General features: G+C 44.2%; 1 protein-coding gene across 1 annotated transcript in view; it reads right to left on the bottom strand.

Annotated features, from left to right (window-relative positions):
* Positions 1 to 23,695, bottom strand: part of PDZK1 (PDZ domain containing 1) — a 37,491-nt gene that overhangs the window by 6,258 nt on the left and 7,538 nt on the right. Inside the window, exons 2-7 of the mRNA XM_044239071.1 lie at positions 14,395 to 14,606; positions 13,452 to 13,701; positions 11,509 to 11,645; positions 10,464 to 10,659; positions 7,948 to 8,144; positions 2,940 to 3,170 (exon numbers count right to left, since the gene is read on the bottom strand). Coding sequence (XP_044095006.1) covers positions 2,940 to 3,170; positions 7,948 to 8,144; positions 10,464 to 10,659; positions 11,509 to 11,645; positions 13,452 to 13,701; positions 14,395 to 14,604 — 1,221 coding nt within the window. The 5' untranslated portion in view covers positions 14,605 to 14,606. The remainder of the gene's footprint in view (positions 1 to 2,939; positions 3,171 to 7,947; positions 8,145 to 10,463; positions 10,660 to 11,508; positions 11,646 to 13,451; positions 13,702 to 14,394; positions 14,607 to 23,695) is intronic.

The following is a 23,695-nucleotide window of genomic DNA, read 5'->3' on the forward strand; positions in this document are numbered from 1 at the left end:
CCCAGATTTACAAAGCTACAGTAATCAAAACGGTAGTACTGGCACAAAAAATAGACATGTAGATCAATAGAACAGAATAGGAAACCCAGAAATGATCCCACACTTATATGGTGAATGAACCAACAAAGGAGGGAAGAATATACAGTGGAGAACAGAGAGTCCCTTCAATAAAAGTTCATATGAAAACTGGACAGCTACCTAAGAGAATGACCACTTTCTCACACTCAAAAATGGTGGAATATGGAATGAATAAATCATGAAGTAAAAGGTACAGCTATAATGTTTTATGGTGACAGATGGTAGCTACGCCGTGGTTGAGCTTAGCATAACATAGAGAGGAAGGAAGAAAATCCCATTTACAATTGCATCAAAGAGAATAAAACACCTAGGAATAAACTCAATGAAGGCTAAGAAGGAGATCTGAAAGGCCTATACTCTGAAAACTGTGAGACTAATATTAAAGAAAGAAACTGAAGATGACACACATAAATGGAAAGATATTCCATGATCACAGATTAGGAGAATTAATAGTGTCAAAATGTCCATACAACTTACAGATTCTATGCAATGCCTATCAAAATTCCAATAGTGGTTTTCACAGAACTAGGAAAGATCCTAAAATTTGTATGGAACCACAAAGATCCTGCATAGGCAAAGCACTCTTAAGAAAAAAAAAAAAAGCTAGGGTCTCATAATTCCAGATTTCAAGGTATGCCACAAATCTACAGTTATCAAAACTGTGTAGTACTGGCACAAAGTAGACACATAGATCAATGGGACAGAGTAGAGAGCCCAGAAATAAACCCATGCTTATATGATCAATTAATCTACAACAAAGGAGGCAAGAATATACGGTACAGAAAAGACTGTCTTCAATAAATGGTGCTGGGAAAATAGGAACAAAAGAATGAAACTGGACCACTTTCTCATACCACATACAAAAACTCAAAATGGATTAAGACCTATAAATATGGAACCTGAAAACTAAAACTAAAAATATGAAACCTAAAACTCCTAGAAGAAAACACAGGCAATAATTAACTCTGGCATCAGCTTTAGAACATTTTTCTAGATCTGTCTCCTCAGAGAAGGGAAAGAAAAGCACAAAGAAACTATTCAGACTATACCAAACTAAAATGCTTTTACACAGCAGAGGGAAAGCATCAACAAAATGAAAGGGCAACCTACTGAATGGAGAAGATATTTGCAAATGATATATCTGATGAGGGGTTGAAGTCCAAAATATATAAAAACTCCTACAACAACAAATAACAAATAATCCAATTAAGAAATGGACAGAAGACCTGAATAGGCATTTTCCCAAAGAAGACACACACATGGCCAAGAGACACAGGAAACAGGGAAAATGCTCAACATTATTAATTAGGAAATGCAAATCAAAACCACAATGAGGTATCACCTCACACCTGTCAGAAAGGCTAGTACCGGGTGCCTGGGTGGTTCAGTGGGTTAAACCGCTGCCTTCGGCTCAGGTCATGATCTCGGGGTCCTGGGATTGAGTCCCACATTGGGCTCTCTGCTCAGCAGGGAGCCTGCTTCCTCCTCTCTCTCTCTGCCTGCCTCTTTGCCTACTTGTGATCTCTCTCTTCAAATAAATAAATAAAAATCTTTAAAAAAAAAAAAAAAAGGCTAGTACCAAAAAGATGAGAAATGACAAGTATTGGTGAGGATGTGGAGAAAAGGAAATGAACCCCAGTGTTGCTGCAGGTAGGGATTGTAAATCAGTGCAGCCCCCATGGAAAACAGTATGGAGATTCCTCGAAAAATTAAAATTAGAAATACCATAAGACCCTTTGATCCCACTTTGGTATCTTCCCAAAGAAAACAAAAACACCAATTTGAAAAGATCTGTGCACTCCTATGTTTATAGTAGCATTATTTCTACTAGCCAAGGTATGGAAACCACCTAAGTGCCCACTGATGGATGAATGGATAAAGAAGATGTGGCGTGTGCATGTGTCCCAATAGAATATTACTCAACCATTAAAAAAAAAAAAAACGAAATCCTGCCATTCACAACTATACGGATGGGCTTAGATAATATTAGCTAAATATTATGCTAATATTATGCTAAATAATATTATGCTTAGAAATAAGTCAGACTGAAAAAGACATGTGCCTTATGATTTCACATATATGCAGAATCCAAGAAACAAAACAAACAAATACTCAAATCCAGAGAAAAAAACTGATGGGTTACCAAAGCAGAGATAGATGGGGGATATGGGCAAAATAGGCAAAGGGGATTAAGAAGTACAAACTTCCAGTTATAAAATAAATAAGTCACAGGAATTAAAAGTACAGCTTAAGGAATAGAGTCAACAATATTTAATAACTGTATGACACAGTGGTAACTACACTTAACCAATGATGAGCCTTTGTAATGTATATAATTATTAAAACACTATGTTGTACACCTGATATAACATTGTATGTCAACTATACTTCAATTTTTTTAAAAAATCATTAAAAGCATCAGAAAAAAAAATGTGTAGCATTACAGTGATTGAATGTCATACTATAGATCTGAGTTGAAGGCACTGATTCGCCTTCATAGGTTCCCTTTCTGCATTCCCAACTTAGGAGCCATAAGGATGGTCTTCTCGTGGTCAGTCCCTACAGGCTAGGGACATTATGCCAAATGTGCAAGTTACCAAGTATCACTCCCACTCAGAGCTGACAGTGACTGTCAACTACAGTCATGCCAAATCACTCTATTTGATTTGAAAGTATCTAAAGACAATTAGGTGTTTAAAAAAAAGAAAAGAGGTGAGCTTAGGCTGTACTAGTCACTGTCTTAAAGGGTAGAGGACCATGACAGCATTTGTTTAAACCCTCAGTGTATGCCTTCCATGTAAGCTTTTTACTACGCCATCAGTGGCTGTGCTCATTGGGCTGCTAGAACCAGAGGACCATACCTCTTTGATGAAGGAGCCTGGCTGACCCTGAATGGCGTTTAAGTGAAAGCCACAGCCATTTTCCCCTTTAACCAGCCAGCAAAGCTTAGGCTTATGATCTCCTACTTCCTCTGTAATATCTGGACTTGACACTTCTGGAGGAGTGGGAGCCGGCATTGGAGCTGGAGCCTCCTTGATGGAACCATTGGGCAGTTCTTGACTTTGATAGTAGAGAAATGGAGAAAAATGAGCCTTTTGAAAATAAAGGGGAAAAAAAACATTAATTGTTTACATTAATTGTAAGTATGAGTAGTTATACTTTACGAAAAGTGCTAGCTTCATTCACAAGGTGTCACCCATGTTCCATAAGCCTGGAGGATACATCTGATTGTGGGTGGGAAAATTTCTATACTACCCCAACCGCAAAACATGTAAAGAAAGATGGAGCTTAGCTATGGAGTAAACAAATGCACAAATACACAAAAATCCAAAGCGTATAGAATGCCGCGCAAAGATCCCAAAATAAGTAACAAAAGTGCTAGTTTCTTGTGACTTGCCCTGTAACTCCTGCATAATAGGTTCATTGGGCCCTTTCCTCCTCAATAAGATGGTCTTCAGAGCTCCTTGAACACATCAGAGAAAGTGCAACAGAGCAATATTTTTATCACCATCTGAAGTACACAGAGTAATTTGTTGTACTCATTTTACTATTTTTTGTTGTAATCATTAGCTGACACTCCTGTTAGGCCAAACTCCTCACCATCTTTAAATACTTCTAATCCATCTCCTCTCTCAGACCATCCATGTGAAGAAGGGAGTGAAAGTCTTGAATACAAAAGAGACCTAGAACAGGAAACACATGACTGATTTTTTTTAAAGAATTAAAAGCTTAGTAGACTGTGGGTTTTAACTGAGAGAACTAATAGGGTAGATTTGGGTATGATAAGATCCTGCATCAGCAGTTATATCACTGCTTACAAGTATCCAGGACATTTGTTGGGCAAGGAGTAGAAAATCAAGCAATTGCAAGTGAGTACAATGTGTGCTCTGCCCCAGATTGTACTGTTCAGCCACCTGGTTAAAATTAGAATAGGGTCCTCTGGTTATCATTTCTCTCACTAACCACAAGACCACATCTTCCTTTCTAAACAAGAGTAGCACCAGCTAAGAACTCCTAAGTTACCCAGGTGAACTAAATTTCAGAGCTTTCAGTGATATGCTTGCAAATGTCCCACATTTCTTTCTGTCTTTACAATGTGGAAAGTTACCAGTGACTCAATACATACAAAAATACCTGACATCACTACCCAACAGGCCAATCAGCTGTATGGGATAGTAGCAGCTGACCTCGAAGTACCATAACATTAAACACTTCATGAGGTTTTATGCACTTTCATATATTTGGGTGCCTAGTATGTGCCAAGAACTGGTTTGTTTGATTCACCTATAGATCTCAAAGTTCCCCCCACCGCCAGCCACCCACCCCTGTACAGAACCTACTTTAGTATATGTGCTGCCGAAGCAAGCACTGTACAGAACCTACTTTAGAGGGCTTTTGCGGGGGGAGGGGGAGGAGAAGATGGGGACAGGCATCTTTTCAGATCAAAGTTTTCTCTTATATTAAACCAGAACATTACAGAGAAATCATTGTCATAAAATAAGGAGGGACTGGAAAATAACTGATGCCAGAATCCCCTTTACAGCAGCCAGAGCAGTGACCTCCTGACTTCTGCCTAAACTTTTCCACAAGCTGGAAGGTCACCACTTGGCAAAAATGGCTACCCTGCTCCTGGCAGCTTCATGTGTCAAGCCAAAAGCTAGCTCCCTATACATTCTCTATTTAGTTAAACTATGCCCCGTAGAACACCCCCAAATGTAGGGGCTTCTTGCATGTAATAACCTTCTGAATTCTTTTAAATATATTTTTTTTAATTTTATATATACACACTATATTTACCACCATTTTTAAATCCATTCATCTGTCAGTGGACGCTTGGTTTGATTCCATCTTTTGGCTGTTGTGACTTAATCTGTGGTTTAACATATGGTCTGTCCTGGAGAATGGCCCACGTGCCCTCAAGAAGAATGTGTTCTGTTCCTGGACAGAGTGCTCTGTATTTCTGTTAGATCTAGTTAGTTTCTTTTGTTCAAGCCCTTGAGTTCCTTATCTTCTGATTGGTGGCTCTATCCATGATAGAGAATGGGATGTTGAAGTCTCCCAACCATTATAGTAGAATTGTCTATTTCTACTTTCAAGTCTGTCAGTGTTTGCTTCATTTTTTCCAGCTCTATTAATGTGTAATTAACAAATTGTATATATTCAAGGTGTATGGTGTAATTCGATACATGTACACATTGTGAAGTGATCACCACAATCAAGGTAATTAACATATCTATTGCCTTACATAGTTACCATTTAGCCTTTTAAATTCTTTTTTTTTTTTTTTTTTTTTTTTTTTAGTTTTTATTTATTTGTTAGAGAGAGAGAACGCCAGCGCACCAAGCAGGGGGAACGCCAGGCAGAGGGAGAAGCAGGGTCCCTGCTGAGCAAGGAGCTCCATGCAGGACTTGATCCCAGGGTCCTGGGATCATGACCTGAGCCAAAGGCAGACAACCAACTAAGCCACCCAGGCATCCCTAGCCTTTCAAATTCTTGAAAATGTTCTCCTTTCTTCCCCAAAGTCTACGCTTATTCAAACTAAATATTCATATGGTGATCTCCAAAAACTCTGCCCTGATTTCCTTTCTGGACACTGGCCTTCTTATAGTTATGTTCTCAGAACTGGACACAGTGTTGTCTTAACAAACATAACATATTTATGTGCCGGACATTATTCTAAATGTTCTAAATACTACCTCATATAACCCTTCACAGTAGCAATCCCCATCTTACAACTAAGCGGGCAAGCACAGGGAGGGTAACTTGCCCAAGATCACATTATGGGTCATTTAAAGTATGGTCTGAACAACTCAGGACAGAAAGACTATCATCTCCAAAAGCCAAGTGTCAGTGAAGGTAACTTTAAATTGCCTTTTTGGGGTGGGGGTGGCTACTTAGAGTATAATCAGGTTTCTGGTCTTTTTTGTAGTCCTCAAATCAGGTCTCACCATTTGGTATTCATACAATTTAGTTTTAAGTTAGTTTAGTACCTGAAATTTATTCCTGTTTAAACTTAAACTCATTAGTTTTTACCCTTCTTTCTATCCTGATTGGATATTGTGAATACAATCTCTAGTAAATTAATTACCCATCAATACATTAAGCCATCCATATGACTTAAGTATGTTGAGTATTTTCCATGTTGTCATCCAAATTTGGTAAAAACTTGCTTAAGATAAGAAGCCTACCACTGGAGTCATCTATTCAGACTGACACTGTTCCAATATCAAGGATTCTTCAAGTAAGATTGTACAACTAGCTAAAACCCATTTTAAAAACCCATTAACTGTTCTATCATCCAGCTCACTCTTTAATCTTCTTTACGCAAGTATCTTGAAATAGTTCATCAAAATGTGCTGAGAGGGTATATGGTATAATGAATTAAGAACCTGCGTTCAGGGGGCGCCTGGGTGGCTCAGTGGATTAAGCCGCTGCCTTCGGCTCAGGTCATGATCTCAGGGTCCTGGGATCGAGTCCCGCATCGGGCTCTCTGCTCAGCGGGTAGCCTGCTTCCCTCTCTCTCTCTCCACCTGCCTCTCTGCCTACTTGTGGTCTGTCAAATAAATAAATAAAATCTTTAAAAAAAAAAAAAAAAAAAAGAACCTGCGTTCAGGGTGCCTGGGTGGCTCAGTGGGTTAAGCCTTTGCCTTCAGCTCGGGTCATGATCTCAGGATCCTGGGATCGAGCCCCACATCAGGCTCTCTGCCCTGCAGGGAGCCTGCTTCCTCCTCTCTCTCTCTCTCTCTCTCTGCCTGCCTGTCTGCCTACTTGTGATCTCTGCCTGTCAAATAAATAAATAAAATCTTTAAAAAAAAAAAAATAAAAGAACCTGCGTTCAAATTCAGGTTGGGTTCAAATTTAAAAAGTGGGTGACATTTTTTTAAAATGAAGTTTAAAGAGACTAAGAAATTGCTAATCTATAAAAAGAGACTAATACCACACCCTACCACATTCCTCCTCTGTATCATTTATGCACCTTCAGATGCTTCCATTATTGTGTATCGCATGGAACAAGTCCATCTTTGTTCATCTTTATGACCATGACCTAGCGAGTCAGATGGTACATAGAAGGCCCCCACATGTCTGTTAAACTAGACTGAACACCTCACTTCCTGTGATAAAATTAAAAGATTATTAAGAAACAAAACATGCAGATAACACCAGTTGTGATTAAAAGTTGAGAGCAAATAAGGTTAGTTTGACACTAGGGTTAGTTAGTCTTGGTGAATCTGTGATTCCATTTCCTTGCTAAGGGCTTAGAAGCTATTTAAAAATCCTTTCTAGGGATGCCTGGGTGGCTCAGTCGTTAAGCATCTGCCTTTGGCTCAGGTCCTGATCCCAGGGTCCTGAGATTGAGCCCCCACATCGGGCTCCCTGCTCAGCAGAAGGCCTGCTTCTCCCTCTCCCACTCCCCCTGCTTGTATTCCTTTTCTCACTGTCTTTATCTCTCTGTCAGATAAATAAAATCTTTAAAAAAATAAAAATAAAAATCCTTTCTAGTCTTTTATGTGGGTGAATGGGATTCGTTGGTCTATGATTTAAAATCCCATTGTTTCCTATTTGGGAAAGTTAGGGTTATATCCGCCTTTTCCCAGGCTATAGTTCATAGATTTTTCTTAGATCACCAAGAGTAATTCTGTAGTTACATTTGCAAATTCTTTCAAAATTTTGAATCTAAGCATTTAAAACTCAGGTACCTATTACTTGGCGTTCTCTTATCACTACCAGTTTGAACTTCAGTGCTGCCTTAATGATGATTGCTACGCCCTTCCAATTTGAAAATCAAAGTGGTAACTTAGCCAAAGTTTGAGGACTTGAGGGCATGGACGCCAACCTTAATGCGTGAATATACAGCCTTAAATTATTTACCAGTCTATACATGTTGTCCGTCTCTTTGTCTACCACCAGCAGCGAAGTCTGATCTCCTCCCTTTCTAATCATTTCCACCACACTGTCATGATCCAGGGATTCCACAGATTGGCCGTTGACAGCGACTAACAGGTCATTGTTCCTCAAGCCAGCTTCCTCTGCCGGACTTCCGGAATCTATGTCCTTGATGACTTGACCTACCCTCCCCAAAAGTGAAATAAAATTATCAGAAAAAACCCTAAATTAAGCTGTAGAATTTCTCTGCTGGGACCCATTTATTTTATCAGATAAGATAGATTTAAAAGTCATTCTGAATACTACTGCCCCTCCCACCAGCATCCAAGGAAGATGATAAGCACACCATCCAGCCACATTCCCTGCCCACAACTTACTCCAGGAACAAACTCAGCCATTAATGATGAACGGATCTTAAAGAAAAGAATCATGTTGTAACTAAACACATCTGAGACATAATCTTGACAAAACTGCATGCTAAGCATTAAGAGTGAGCAAGTTCCCAGGAAGTCAGTGAGCATCCTTGTACCCATATATCTTATGTAGATGCTAAGCCATTAAGATGGGGCAGAAAGAAGAAAGAAGAACAAAACCAAAGAACTCAGAGCCTAAGAAACACATGCTGGCATTTTAGTAGCAATTGGATGTATTCAACTATGAATGTGCTCGTGTGTGCGTGCCTCAAAGATGCATATTTACCCTTCCTCTCCTCACTTGAACTGCCGTAACCAGATGCTTTTAGATCTCTCACACTTTTTTTGTTCCTCCCACTATTTTAACAAGCTCGTTTCACTTTTCCAGCTTGCTGCTGGGCATCTCCAAGTTGATAGCCCATAGTCCCCTCAAATGTAACGTGTTCAAACCAAAAGTCTCTCTGCCCATCTCCCCCATCCCAAAGCTCCTCCTCTCGGTCACCTATTCATGAAAGCACCATCACCCCAGTCACTGACATCAATTCTTCCACAGTATCCACTCCCCGTATTCCAATCAACTGCTAGGTCATTTGATGCTACCTTAATGTTTGACACATCTCTTCTCTGGTCCCACTTCTTCTCCCTAAACGCATTTCATCTAGTTCCTGCCTGAAATCTACCTAGCGACTACCGCACCTTACCAACAGCTCTCCCTGTCCCTAATCCTTGCTTTCTCCAATGCAGGTCTGCCTTCAGATTCATCTTGATGCAATGTCTGACCAAGTCTTCCTGGTTACAACAGCACAAGCACAGACTCTAGAACGGAACAAGATCTAAATTTGATCCCAGTTAAACCATAACTCTTTGTCCTTATAATAATTCCTGTATCTTTTCCCAGCCCTCAGTTTCAGAAATTCTTCTTGCAGAATTATTAGGAGTAACGGAGATGTCTAAAGCCCCCAAGATGCTGCAGGCTTAATTTTTGTCTCTCACACTGTTGAAAAAGTTTTCACTCCCCATCAACTACAGAGCCAAGTTCAGACTCTTCAGCCTGGCATTAAAGGCCCTCATCATCTCTTTCCAACCTCCCTTTCTGACATGCTTTTCTGTGCCACACATCAGATGCCGATCAAACTGCACCCACGTTTCCCTGCGTGGTTCACACAATCCTATCCTCATGGAATGGCCTTCGTTGTCCCCACACCATCTACTTGTTCAAATTCTATTCACACTACAAAGGCCTGAGCTCAGGTGCTATCTCTACCATGAGGCCTTCCAGTATTTTTTTAGTAGGAAAAATTTGCTCCAACCTTGAATTCCAATAGTACTCTACCCCTTATTATGGTGCCCCTCACCCTCCACCTTCAGTCATGGACATACGTGTTGTATCTCCTCTACTAAATAGTGGGCTCCTTGACTGAAGAATTCCTGTTTGAGTCACTTGATATTCTATAAGGCCCTGAGGATGTTTTTATATAATTCATCAAATGTTAATTTGATTCATATTCATATAAATATACACGATGAAAAGAAAATAGCAACGTATAGAACAACAGTTTGCTAATGGCCTGACCCTGCATTCCTTTATATAGTCAGCTTCCCTGTAAGGACCTTAATTCTTTCCCTGTTGAGTTAGAAGGAATCAGAAAGATTTCGGATACTATTTGATTCCCAGACCCCAACCCACACCCCTTACTCAGATCCAGAACTAATTCTGCTCCAGACTTCTCAACTTTGCACGCTAGGACAGCACATTCGTGGCTTGAAATCAGGTATATTGGGAGTATTTTCACCACAAAAATATAAACCAAAAAAATCAACAAATGCTACAAATTAGGGCATTTTTTTTCCCAAGAGCAAAGTACAGCATACTACTGCCCAGATCCAAAATTCTGCCTCATCATTCTGCTAAGGATACCTTGAGATCCCCATGGCCCCCATGGAAAATGATCCAGCTATGCTCTCTAGTCTCTCGCTGTCCCCTCAGCAGCGGGTAGGGACTTGGGGGCCTAAAAGAACTCCGGAGTCAGAGTGGCTGAAGAACTAGATGGTTATACCACCAAGTTTTCTATTCTTCTAGTACCTTACCCTTCTGTTCTGGGCCTGCCCTTAGATAGAAACCATAGCCATTGCTTCCCTTCTTCATCTCCACAACCCGGGGCTGGTGGGGTAGCAATTTCAAACTGGCTGTCTCTCTCTTGAATTTTATCTTCTGCTCAGCATGGAGCTTGTCAGTCTCCTTGTCCACCAGCAGGAACATGACACGGCTTCCAGAGTTCTTCACCTGCAACAGCACACACAGGTAAGACCGACAGCCACCTCCAAGAACAGTGTGGGAAGCAGGAAAGTTTCTTCCTGGAGGCACACAGTCTCTGGACTCGGTAGAAAATAATGGAATGTAAGGCCCAAGTTTAAACTATGATACTCTTTCCTACCATCTCACTGGTCAACACTATCTCCATGTCCATAACTGTGTCTGCCTTTGCTAAGTGTGACCTCACCCACACAGATGCTAACGGAATCCAAGTGAGAGCTAGAATTCAGAAAACCCAGAAAGGTACTTAAGCGAGGTTCTTAAGTCTAGAAAAGGAGCTTGGAAAAGCATGAAAAGGTCTACTTTGAAAAATTATTCTACCAAGAGAAGATCAAGTTGGTCAGTTTTCAAGGTTCCATATGACCACAAAGGAAAACCTCAGAGGGCTATCCATGTGTCAGGGAACTGTGCTGGAACATAAGATTTGGGGCAACATGTCTTCCAATACCCTCTCTGTGTAGCTTTCTATCCATCACCACATTGGTTATCTGCCAGCTCGTATTAAAACATTTTATTAGAACACTGACTTTGTTATAAATTAGGAGGGGGCTCCCAATCAGGTACAAATAAGATCCAAAAGCTAAAGGTAACAATACTTTAGAATGCTTTTCTCCAAGAACCTGAAACCAGCAAAGGCCTTATTCCAGAAGCCCATGTTAACACTGCTGACACCACTAGTGTGTCTGGACCCTCTTAATGCAAAGGGTTGGTTAACCTCTCATCACTATAATCCTCCCATCATAAATTGCCATTCGTGTCTTCCTGTCACTTCCAGTAAGAGTAGAGTGAAAAGTAAGGAAAGTCCCCTTTGGGCTGTACCTTTGCCACCACTTCCTCGTGGCTGGCATCTTCCACATTCTCTCCGTTCACTTCAATCAAGTGATCCCCAGCCAGGACACCAGCTTTCATAGCCACACCTTGAGGCGTTATATCGGTCATATACACTCCCTTTTTACCTGAAAGGGCATGGACAAGCATTACAACTCTATTTCATGGAAAGTCCAATTATAAAGGGTTTTCTCCCAAAAATGCAAAATTACAACTTCCGATTTTTAGGCTAACTCAAATAGCCTGGGGCTTCTGATCTGGAATTAAAATTATAGCTCCTGGCACAAAGCTTGACACGGATGTTGATTGGTTGGTCTCTATTAATCCGAGTACAATTTCTGAGCCCAGCTGAATGCAAGGAAGGAATCTCAGAGGGCAGTGGCCTCTTGAGGCAGAAAGCACCAAGCTGTGCCCGTGCTGCTTCATTGTGCCTTACTCCCATTCTTTGCCTTTGTGGAATTAGAAGGCTTCTGTTCCACTCTGTCCTCTTTAATTAGTACTATCGCCAACCATTCGTGACCAGTGAAGTCACGAAATCTCACTCATACCGGCTTAAGAGAACAGAGGCGCAGAAGGGCGGGCACACACAGTCAGTCTGGATTAATAGATGATGTGACTTAGGTGCTTCTTATAGAAATGCTGCCAATTCTTTCAAAATACTAATATTTCAACCTGGTCAAAGGGTAACTTCATAAAGACAAAATAAGTGAGACATTTTCTTTATAAAGCTAATCGAAACCATTTATTATGTATACTAGCGCAAGAGTCCAAGGAGTAGAACCTGAATTATGATAACTTTTACACCAATTTGCTGATAATGGACTTCTATGAAACGCCCAGCTTCCCTTGACCACCTTTCTCATGTTTAATAATGGACAAACTTAAGAAGTACATTTTTTTAAAGATTTTATTTATTTATTTGACAGACAAGAGATCACAAGTAGGCAGAGAGGTAGGCAGAGAGAGGAAGGGAAGCAGGCTCCCTGCTGAGCAGAGATCCTGATGTGGGACTTGATCCCAGGACCCTGAGATCATGACCCAAGCTGAGGACAGAAGATTTAACCCACTGAGCCACCCAGACGCCCCGAGAAGTACCTCTTATAGCTACTTTACATCACTTGCAATAGGTTAAATAAGACTCGGAAACAATTTATGTCTACTATTGCTCGGCTCTTTATGATTTACTCAATTATGACCCGTGCTTCTCCAGTAGCAGAAAGAACGTGGGAGGAGCAACATTCAAGGTCGAACCCGAAAGTCTTAATGTAGCCTCTGTGTCTCCTGCCTACATCACAGAGACACCATCACAGAACCACGGGCAACTGAGCAAAAGCCAGGCTGCATCTCTATTAATTCTAGAAACAGATCTTCTAGTACTTCTAGTACTTCCTGTCAGACAGAGGCACCTCAGAGCAGGGGAGGCTAGGCACTACTTCAGTGTCACAAGAGGGTGGGGACTAGTATAGCCTCCTCGGAAACTAGATCAGGGTCTGCCTCATCAACAGGTGCTCCAGAATTTGCCGAATAAAGGAGCATCTGGGCACTCAGAAGTGAAAAAGTAGCTATTCGAAAGTAGCTATGATGAAGAATCTCCTTTTTCTTGCCTTTTCTTTCCCTTCTCCCCTCCCTCCTCACCCTAAGGCACAAAGGAAAGAATAACAAAGAAGCATCAGCCCTCTCACCCTCTAGCCTCCAAGGCTCAGCCCAACAAACACTGGGGGACAGCAGTGCCCAGCGCCCCTCCCTGCCCTGGGCTGGGTCCAGTGTTTTGATCCCTCATTGCGCAATTGTCAAAGCAAGGGAAAGGCCAGGGAGGGAGGGAGGATGGGAGGGAGAAGCTGCAGTTGGACAGCCAGAGCATCTGAAAAATCTGTCAAAGAAGTCATTAACCAATAATAATATCTTTCTTCAGGAAAGGCCACCCTTGAGCTCACCTTGGACAGTTTTCAGAGAGAAGCCGTAGCTGTTCCCCTCCTTCACCAGGTAGCAGAGCCGTGGCTGGGTCCAAGTCTGTGCTCCTTGGTTCACCACAGAGGGCAGTTTCTTATCATTCAAACTCGGCTCCTTCTGACTTTGACTCAACTCTTTCAAGTCTACCTGTTTTTTCATTGCTTTCTCATAGGAATTCCCATCCAGGACTAGCAAAGTCACTGAATTCCCACTCTTTCTGACTAGATCTACAACCTAGGAAGAAGAAAAAGATCACTTTAACCAAGAAGCCCCCATAGGGGATCCTCACCATCTGGCTCATTCTCTGCATCTAGAGATTCAGATTGCTGACCCCTGAAGCCCAAAGAGTCAGCAGATGGGGCTCCAGCCATCTGTACCCCATCCCTCCTAAGATCCAGGGGCACACTGGAGGGGACAGGGCTCTAGCACTGTTGTGGTTACAACAGTGTAACCTAGACTGTGGCCCAGTCCCAGCTGGGCTAATGGAAACAGCATGGCATAGTGGAAGGAACATCCACTAGGTGGTAGGGAGAACTGGGGCAGGTCAGACCATCCATGGGTTCGCTGCATGAACGCATGAGCAAGCAAAGTTCTCTGAGCAGCTGAGCCCTCTTCTGTGGCATGTGATATGGAAGCTCATGGGTTGTGATAAAGGTTCAACAAAATCATGAATATGAAATTGCCTAGCATAGTTCCTGGCATATAGCAAACATGATGCCTATGGACTCTGACACTATTCAATCTAGGAATAATTTTACAGTTCCCAGTTCATTGGAAGGGACTTGTGTAGCAGGCAGAAGGTAGGGCCATGAAGGGGTCTGCCTTGCCAGTGGCAGCTGGGAACTCTCCGCCGACCCCAAAAACTAATCAGTAGAGATGTGGGGACTAAAGAGATCCTGGAGGAAGAACACCAGATAGCCCACTCACCTGCATATGCTCTTCCTTGTCCACAAAGACACCATTGATCCTAAGAACTCGGTCTCCATCCTGGAGGCCCGCCTTCTCTGCCGGGCTCCCCTTCTCAACCACCCGGACCAGGTGGCCATCAGTGTCCTTCTCGATTCGCAGGAAGAAGCCATAGCTTTGCCCTTCTTGTTTAGACAGTTCACATTCTCGCGGATGGAAGGTGGAAGCCATTTCTGTGATGAAAAACAAATGGATAAACCCATGGGAAAGAAAATCTGCTTGGAGATAGAACCCTTGTCCTCCATCCCCCATAATCCTATTCTTCTAACCATGCCAAACCTAGACTGCAGCCAACACTGGGGGCACAGGAGGCCACCTTCCGGGACTTGCTAATGATTTCCAAATCTATTCCCCAAGGGTGATCTCTTTATTTGAGTTTCAGACCCATGTATTTGGCTGCATCCTGGACCACAGATTTTTCAGTTTCAATAGGTCTAAGACTAAATTCTTCTCTGTCCCCTGATCTAAAAAAAAAAAAGGAGCTCTAAATACCTGACCTAAGAATTTTTTTTTAAGATTTTATTTATTTATTTGACAGAGAGATCACAAGCAGGCAGAGAGACAGGCGGGGGTGCTGGTAGAAACAGGCTCCCTGCTGAGCAGAGAGCCTGATGCAGGACTCGACCCCAGGACCCTGGGATCATGACCTGAGCCGAAGGCAGGGGCTTAACCCACTGAGCCACCCAGGTGCCCCTGACCTAAAAATTTTTAAGAAAATCCAAGCCCACTCTCATTCAAATAGGTGACAAGCCTCCCAAGGACTAGGACTTGAGGATAAATCTGTGGGCAAGACAGACCTATCCTTTGCCCCCATATCAGGGAGAATGTATTTTCACAACACATAGTGAATGATATGCTAGGAAAGAACGGATTTGATGAGGCAGAGTATAACAGAGGATGTTGAGAGTAGGGAATGGGACAGGCAGAATTAAGAATGGCCTCCTGGGAAAATGATTTTCCTAAGACCTGAAGGATGGGTGGGAGTCAGGTGAGGTAGGACAGGATCAGGAAGACCTCAAACAAGTAAGAACAAAGACACCAGCCCTCACAGCTGGCCTGATCTATTGGAGAGGAGATAGAAAAGCGGTTGACCAGGACCCTGAAGCTCTAGCCCAAGCAGAGTAGAGATGCCCCACAGAGAAAGAACTCCCGTGGCCAGGTCTGACTTCTCCCACCCGAAGCAGCCTCTACTTCCATCCATCCTCCCCATCCTTTGGCCCCACTGCCAGAGCAAGGTCTTGGGCCACAGAAGAAAGGACAAGCGTGAAAACCACCAGCGTGTGCTTGGGCACCCACTTCCTACGGGGAAGGCTGCTGCTGGTGTCATCCATCTCTCCTGGCGGAAGCGTTTTCTTTCACAGGTGAATAAGAGTGGGGACCAGAACGGCTGGTGCCAGGCGGAGGCGGGGAGCAGAAGGCTGGCCTCTGCTGCTGCCACTGCCCGCAGGGCGAGCCATGTTTGGCTCGTCACAGTTGCCTACCAGTAAATCGGAGAATAAACCGTCTGTCCCTTCCCTCCTAGAGGGACAGGGACAGATGAGCATGGAGGGTGGGGTGGAGGAGAGACAGCAAAGTGCTCCAGGCTCCCTAGCAGCCACAGCACAGTGATTCCAGATAGCCATCTCTGACCTTCATGCCCACAGAGACACACAGTACAAACTAGGCAGAAAGGCTCCCACTGCCTGACAGCTTGGCCACTGCAGGGAGTCGTCTCAGCTGAGTCTGGCAGCCACGCCATTAGTGGCAGGAATGACTAAGCAGTCACGAAAACAAACCAAGAGACATGGTTTCAAGTGACCTCTCGCCAAGGGCCCAGGGACTGAGCCCTCCCCACTGCATCTCCAAGGAAAAGAAAAGTCAAGCCACAATCATGTGGGCAGCGGCCACCCCTGGGGGACACTGGCAAGCTCTCGAAGCATGACCCACTGCCAGGAAGACACCGCTGTGGAAGGAGACCGGGAAGAAGGGTACTGGGGGGAACTGGGCAGCACCCGAGGGGCTTCCTCACGTGCAGGCACCTGGTCTCCCGGAACCTTTATTTTTCTTTTGGCTGAGCATCTGGCCTGTGTGTTATCAGTTCCATTTTCCAGCTCAAACCCACATCTATGTCCAAATTCACCTCTAGATCCCTCTCAACTTTCAATTTCATGGGACTAAAAACTGAAAAAAACCAAGGCTCTCTGAAATTTGGGGGTAATTATAGAGAAACTTCAACCAAAACTTGCAAAATCCACAACATGTCCTTATAATCAAAATAGAGGCCATTCAATGCTGTGTTTTCACCAAAAGAGGAGATGGTCTGTGGTCAGCACATGCACGCTCCTTCCTAAGGCACCCACCCCTAAAATTCAGCGATCTCACACCCTGGGTGTCAGCCACAGTATCGTAATTGCTTCCTCTTTAGTTCTACGAGGATAGAAAGTGAAACTCTTTGTCAGCCAGACTAGTCCCATGTTTAGGGAAGGGGAAAGAGGCGTCATTTTCCTAGGTCTTCAAGGAGACCCACAAGGAAAGACAAAGCTCTATTTCTTGGCAAAATCCCAAGTTGTTTATTTATTTGGTGAAAGTTTTCAAACAACCAGACAGCAATCACTCAGATCTGCATCTGTCTTTGAAGCCTCGGGTGCGGGCCAGGAGATGGCTACCGCTCTGAGCCCCCTCGGGCTCCTGCCACCACGTCAGCCCCTCCACGAGATCCAGCCACTGATGCCCGGGCCCACGCCACGCTGATGAAATATTTAACCCCATCAACCATAGCAACAGAGAAAAGCAGATCGATACCCCAAAAGCCAGGCCTTCCGTGGGACCCTTGGTGCCCTAAAACGATTTCCTTTGCCGTCTCACTAAGTGACACTTCAACTAGAAGCCAAAGAGCCTGGCTCTAGTCCAGCTCCAGATCTGGGTCCATCTGGTGTTACACCCGCCCCTAAGTCGGGGCTGGGATCCATGACTGTAGCAAGACTATCCCTGCTCCGTGATGAGGATGCCTGGGACTCTGGAAAACAGGGTCTAACTGGAAGGATCTTAGTATTTAAAGATACTGTCTATGGCCATACCACCCTGAACGCGCCTGATCTCATCTGTATTTAAAGATACTTATTCCTGTTTCTTCACCCCCAGCCCCCATCTTCTGTTTCCGGAGAAAATCCAGACTGGACCCCTATGGTGAACAGGGAGTTAACTAGTGAAAGCATATGGTTTCCATAATACTGTACCAGCAGTCATCAAATGCTGGAGTCTGTTAAATCTTCAGCAGCCTTTTCCCCCAGTTCAGATAGCCAAAATAGAATACTGGAAATGAAAGGAAGCTCTAACCCCTGCTGAGCTCTGGGAAGAAAGTCAACTCTTGGCAACAAAGTTGCTTGTCTGTGGGAAAGAGAACAAAGTGCTGGCTGGTGGTCAGGGTGGAAAGCCAGGGTTCTTTTTAATCATTCTTAATTATTAATCATACCTTTAGACCCACCCCTTCTTCCAAAAGAACTAGATTATTGCTACCAGAAAAGAGAGTAATATTTCCATACTTTACAAGTTGGGCAGGTAGGACAATGACAACAGAGGAAGACAAGCAGGACCTCTGGAGATGGCCAGACAAGAAAGAACTGAAGCTACTGAGCTGTTTTCCTTAGGAAAGAAATATCTGGTGGAAACTAGGGACTCTTCTGAGTCCAAGGCAGGCCAAGGCATCTCAGCTCCCAGGCAGCCATCAACATGGGCCCATCTCTGACCCCGAGTCAACACCCCCTCACACAGAGCAGAAGTCTAAGCCAGGAGGTGTTCCTGAGGGGAGCGTGATCTACATAAACAAGACCCAAAAAGCCAGGAGAGTTCGGCTTAGTTGGCCAAGGCTAAGAAGTCATCTCATTTTGCCCTCCATTCGCCTCTTTGGGGCTGGAAGCTACAGGACTTCCCTCAGCAGGGTTAGCCAGGGCCACAGCGAGACTCCATTCAACTGATCCCTGTGCCAGCAGGACTTACAGTGAAGTGTGCTGGCCCTGTCACTTTGCACATCAAAAAGTTATCTGTTCTGCCAAAATAATCATAATCATAATCTGATTGTTAAAAATGGGCAGAGGACCTCAATAAACGTTTTCCCAAAGAAGACATTCAGGGGGCACCCAGGTGGCTCAGTTGTTAAGTGTCTGCCTTCGGCTCAGGTCATGATCCGGGGGTCCTGGGATTGAGCCCAGTATCAGGCTCCCTGCTCTGAGGGAGAACCTCCCTGCTTCTCCCTCTCTCCTGGCTTGTGTTCTCTCTCTCACTGTCTCTCTCTTTGCCAAATAAGTGAATAAAATCTTTAAAAGAAAGAAAGAAAGAAGACATTCAGATGAGCAAAGGGACACACAGAAAGCTGCTCAAATCACTAACATCAGGGAAATGCAAATCAGAACCACAAGAGTTATCATATTACACTTGTCAGAATGACCAGTAACAAAAATAAATAAATATTTTATATATATATATATATATATATATATATCAATCACTGGGCTATAAAAAAGAATGAGATCTTGCCATTAGCAACAACATGAATAGACCTAGAGGGTATTGTGCTAAATAAAATAAATCAGAGAAAGACAAACAGGGTAGGATTTCAGTTATATGTGAAATCTAAAAAAGGAACAAACAAAGCAGAAACAGGGCCATAAATGCAGAGAACAAACAGACAGTTGCCAGGGGGCACGGGGTAGGGTGGGCAAAAGAGGTGAAGGGGAGTGGGAGAGACAGGCTTGCCATCATGGGGATGAAAGGTGCAGCAGAGAGAATACAGTCAGTGGTGTTGGAATAGCACTGTAGGGGGACAGATGGCAGCTACACTTGAGCATATCATAACAAAGTTGTCTGCTCACTATGTGTACACCTGAAACTAATGTAACACTGTGTCAATAACTATACTTCAAGAAAAAATAAAAATTAAAAAAAATAGAACATTCTGTTCTAACAATGGCTGCATGTGGAAATTTCTAATTAAAAACTATCATAAAGGGGCGCCTGGGTGGCTCAGTGGGTTAAGCCGCTGCCTTCCGCTCAGGTCATGATCTCGGGGTCCCGGGATCGAGTCCCACATCGGGCTCTCTGCTCAGCAGGGAGCCTGCTTCCTCCTCTCTCTCTCTCTCTGCCTGCCTCTCTGCCTACTTGTGATCTCTGTCTGTCAAATAAATAAATAAAATCTTTAAAAAAAAGAAAAAAACTATCATAAAGGGGCACCTGGGGTGGATCAGTCGTTTGAGGGTCTGATTCTTGATCCCAGGGTCATGAGTTCAAGCCCTGTGTTGGGCTCCACAGTGGACGTGGAGCCTACTTTAAAAAAAAAAAAAAAAAACTATCATAGGCATGAACGCTCACAAGCCTACCCAGTGTAGGAAACTGGGGTAGGAGGGAAGGGATTTTAAAGTCACTTAGCTCATCAAAAATCCATGATCTACACGTATTTGAGAGTCTGAAGGTCAGTGGGAGCCTGATAAGAACACAAAGCATTTCCCAATACAACAGTCTCTGAAACACTGCCCTACTCTAACACAGAGTTTGTCTAACACCTGGGAGCTTCCAGGTATTATTTGGTAAAGGAATCCTGAGGTCGCCAAAGATCACATAAAACACAAGTCAGGTGAGATCAAATTCTTCTGAGGAAGGAAAAGAAAGGACAGCTCCTAGAAAATTAAAGCAAAAAATATAGGATCTTCATTCATCTCAGACCTGGGGGTCATCCACTCATGTCCAAAGGCACCATCTGGTTTCATCAGAGGGAACAGATATATTTAGCTCAAACAGTATAAATTCATAGACCTTCAGGTGAGGCCAGCAATAATAAATCTCACTGCCATTTGAAAACTCATTACATGTCAGGCATGGTACAGAACCTCACCAAACCCTCCCCATCACCTTACAGATTCACCTATAGAGATTTATAAAAATAGATGCTTAAACCTTACCTCAGATCTACTGATTCAATCTCCCAGCTTGAACCTGAACATGCACATTTTGAGAACCACTCCCACCCAACTAGCTTAAGAAACTAGCGCTTAAAACCATCCCTTGCTGCTCCTAACTCCTGTTTTCTCTCCTCAGTCTTGGCATAACACCCTCATGGGTCAGAGAGAATGTAAAGGTTGGGTGAACTATTAACAGCCACCTTAAGCTCACCCTTAGTCAACATGAAAAACCAAGTGGGCAGCTTGGTTAGGGGAGGCCATTGCCACCCTATGTGGTCCTTGGGATCCAGCTCTGACCATGGCCAATGTCCTGGCCAACAGTATAGGAGTGTGTGATGACCTTAGTCTGGGCCTCGTGCCTCCCTCCCCAAGTCCCAGCTCTGAGCCAAACAAAATCAAGCAGAGGGGGGCACCTGGGAGGCTCAGTCGGTTAAGTGCCTGGCTTCAGCTCAGGTCATGATCCCAGAGTCCTGGGATCGAGTCCCACATCAGGCTCCTTGTATAGCCAGGAGTCTGCTTCTCCCTCTGCCTGCTGCTCCTCCTGCTTTGCTCACTCTCTGTCAAATAAATAAAATGTTTATTTTAAAAGAAAAAAAAGAACAAAACGGATGAAACCAACCTTGAACAGCTCCCATGTGCTCTTTACTCTATGAATTAAGTGTGTGGGCCCACACCCCAACCCCTAAATCTAACCATCACAGAGGCCATGCCTCCTCCCCCATCACCCTATAGGTAGAGTCTCAAGTTCCATCCTTGTCTGAGGCCCCACCAGTCATCTTGTGATTCTACCAGTCATCTTGTGAGGCCCTGGGGAGGGGTGATGCTTGCCAGCTCTACCTCACAGTTTCTTGCTCCCTATCAACCTCTTCCCCATCCCTCCGCCTTAGTTTCTTCAGTTAGCATATGGGAGTGGATGAAGTCTATTTAGCATCATGAACAAAAGTCCTTCAACTTTCTCCTGAACATCAAGAAGACCTAGAACCCTAAAGCTGATTTCATTAGTCCATGCCACCGGTGCTTGCCTCACACTTAAATCCAAAACACTCTTCAGTGGTTGATGGGATAAAGACAAAAAAACCACCTCTATTCTCAAGAGACTTTGTGGTTGAATAGGAGTGAAGGAAAAGTTTTAATACAAAAATAGCCATCACCATGAACAGAGTATAAATGCCATACGACCTACATGACACAAGCTCAGGAGAGCTCCATGGATTAGGTAGGACTTGATGTAGACCTTGACAGCAGATAGGTAGGATTTCAGCAGATATGAAAGTAGGAAGAGAACATTCTAAACAGAGAATGTAAACCTCCACTGTGGAAGTGGGAACGTGCTGGGGTACAGTAAAGGAAGAGTTAAGAACTCAACGTGACTGAGGGACAGCAGCCAATGTGTCCTTCCGTCATGGTGACACATTAGCCTGTAAGGGCCTCGAATGTCAGCCCAAGGAGCTCAAGGCATATAAGCAGAGGGATGACAGGCCCAGAGCTGGGCTCCAAGAATCGCAGGTGGGATGAACTGAAGCAAAGATGCTCTGTGGGGAGGCCAGGTGAGAGGCTGTTGCCTAATCCTCCTCACAGTGAGGATTATCCAGGAAGGCCCTGCCCTAGGATGGCAGCTGTGAGAACAGAGAGGAGGTGACAGTGGTGGGGGAACTACAGCGAGGACAGAGTGTATCAGTTCTTCAATCCTGTTCCCTCCAATTTCTCCATGCAGAGGTGGCCACAGACAGGGAGGTTTCTGTAACACAGATGTCCAAAATACTTATTTACATACACTCACTGTGACCAGTGAACAGGAGGTTCAACAGGGCCGCAGCCCCCGGTGGTGTGTGTGTGGGGGGGGGGGGTCCCTGTTGCTCTCCCCAGCCTCTGCAGACCTTACTTCCACGCAGCTTGTCGGCGGTCCCACATCACCAGAAAGGTGGGGGGGGGGGCGGGGGGCGGGGCAAGCGGCACATGCGCAGTACAGCCTTCTGAGGCCGCCCCTGAGGCCACAGACCATGGCTGTGTTTTGGTTCCTCTCGGTTCTGAGCTAGGAGGATACTCGATTTCTGCAGTCGTCTTCCCATTCCGTCTGCTGCTCCATAAAGGCCACGTGTTACTTGGATTTATGACCTTAGCTCAGTTTTTCCTGCTACCCATCTCTGAGAGCTCTCCTCCGTTAAACCCTAGCCTCCCTTTCTGTGTGGACTGAAGTGTCCCGCCCAAAATTCAGATGTTGAAGTCTTAACCCTCGAGGTGACTGTATTTGGAGACTGGGCTTTACAAAGAGATAAGGAAGGTTAAATAAGGTCACAGGGTGGGGAATAACCCAGTAATCCCTGTGAGATGATGAAGGGACAGGAAAGAAGTGCACGCACCCAGAGAAAGGCCATGTGAGCCCACAGAAGGTAGCCATCCGCAAGTCAAGGAAAGAGGCCTCAGAAGAAACCAGCCCGGCTAACATCTTAATCTTGTACTTCCAGCCTCTAGAACTGTGAAGAACTAAATCTCTGTTGCTTAAGCACACACACATTCTACTACCCAGTCTGTGGTACTCTGATTATAGCAGCGAGGAGACTAATGAGTTTTCCACTCAGGTATGATGTTGCCAAGGGAAGGTGTCAGAGAAGCCCATGTCCTGATGACTAACAGAAGAGTGACGGGAGTATGGGCCTGAAGCTCAGGACAAAGGACTGGGCGTGTGCCACAGAGTTAAGGAAAGCCTCCGAGTGGGAACATGGAGGATGAGGTACCCAGGATAAGGCCTGGGGTAATCCTATATCCCGGCAATCAGAAGAGGAAGCAGAGAAGGAATAAGCAGAAGGCTGAGATTTTACAGTGCAGTCAAAATGAAAAGCATTTCAAGATTGTAATTGACAATGCAAAATGACATTAAGAGGTAAAGAGAATGAAAACAGAACATGTCACTAAACTTAGAACACAGGAGTCCAGGATGGAGAAGGGCCTGAGAAGCTAGCAAACAGTAACAGAGACAACAGATATAGACACATCTCGAAACAGATGATGGACAGAACAGGAATAACAGCTTGAGGGGGAAAGCAGGGCTGGTGGTTTTATTCTGTGAAAAAAATGAGCAGTGTGTTAGTGTATCAAGGAAGAATACAGGGAGCACAGGAAATGGGTTTTACCTCGATGGGTAGAATATTTCCACAAGGGCCGAAGTTAAAAAAAAAAGGGGTGGGGGGGCGCCTGGGTGGCTCAGTGGGTTAAGTCTCTGCCTTCAGTTCAGATCATGTTCTCAGGGTCCTGGGATCGAGCCCCACATCAGGCTCTCGGCTCAGCAGGGAGCCTGCTTCCCTGCTCTCTGCCTGCCTCTCTGCCTGCTTGTG

Source organism: Neovison vison, chromosome 2, assembly GCF_020171115.1.
Source record: "Neovison vison isolate M4711 chromosome 2, ASM_NN_V1, whole genome shotgun sequence".
Taxonomy (NCBI): Eukaryota; Metazoa; Chordata; class Mammalia; order Carnivora; family Mustelidae; genus Neogale; species Neogale vison.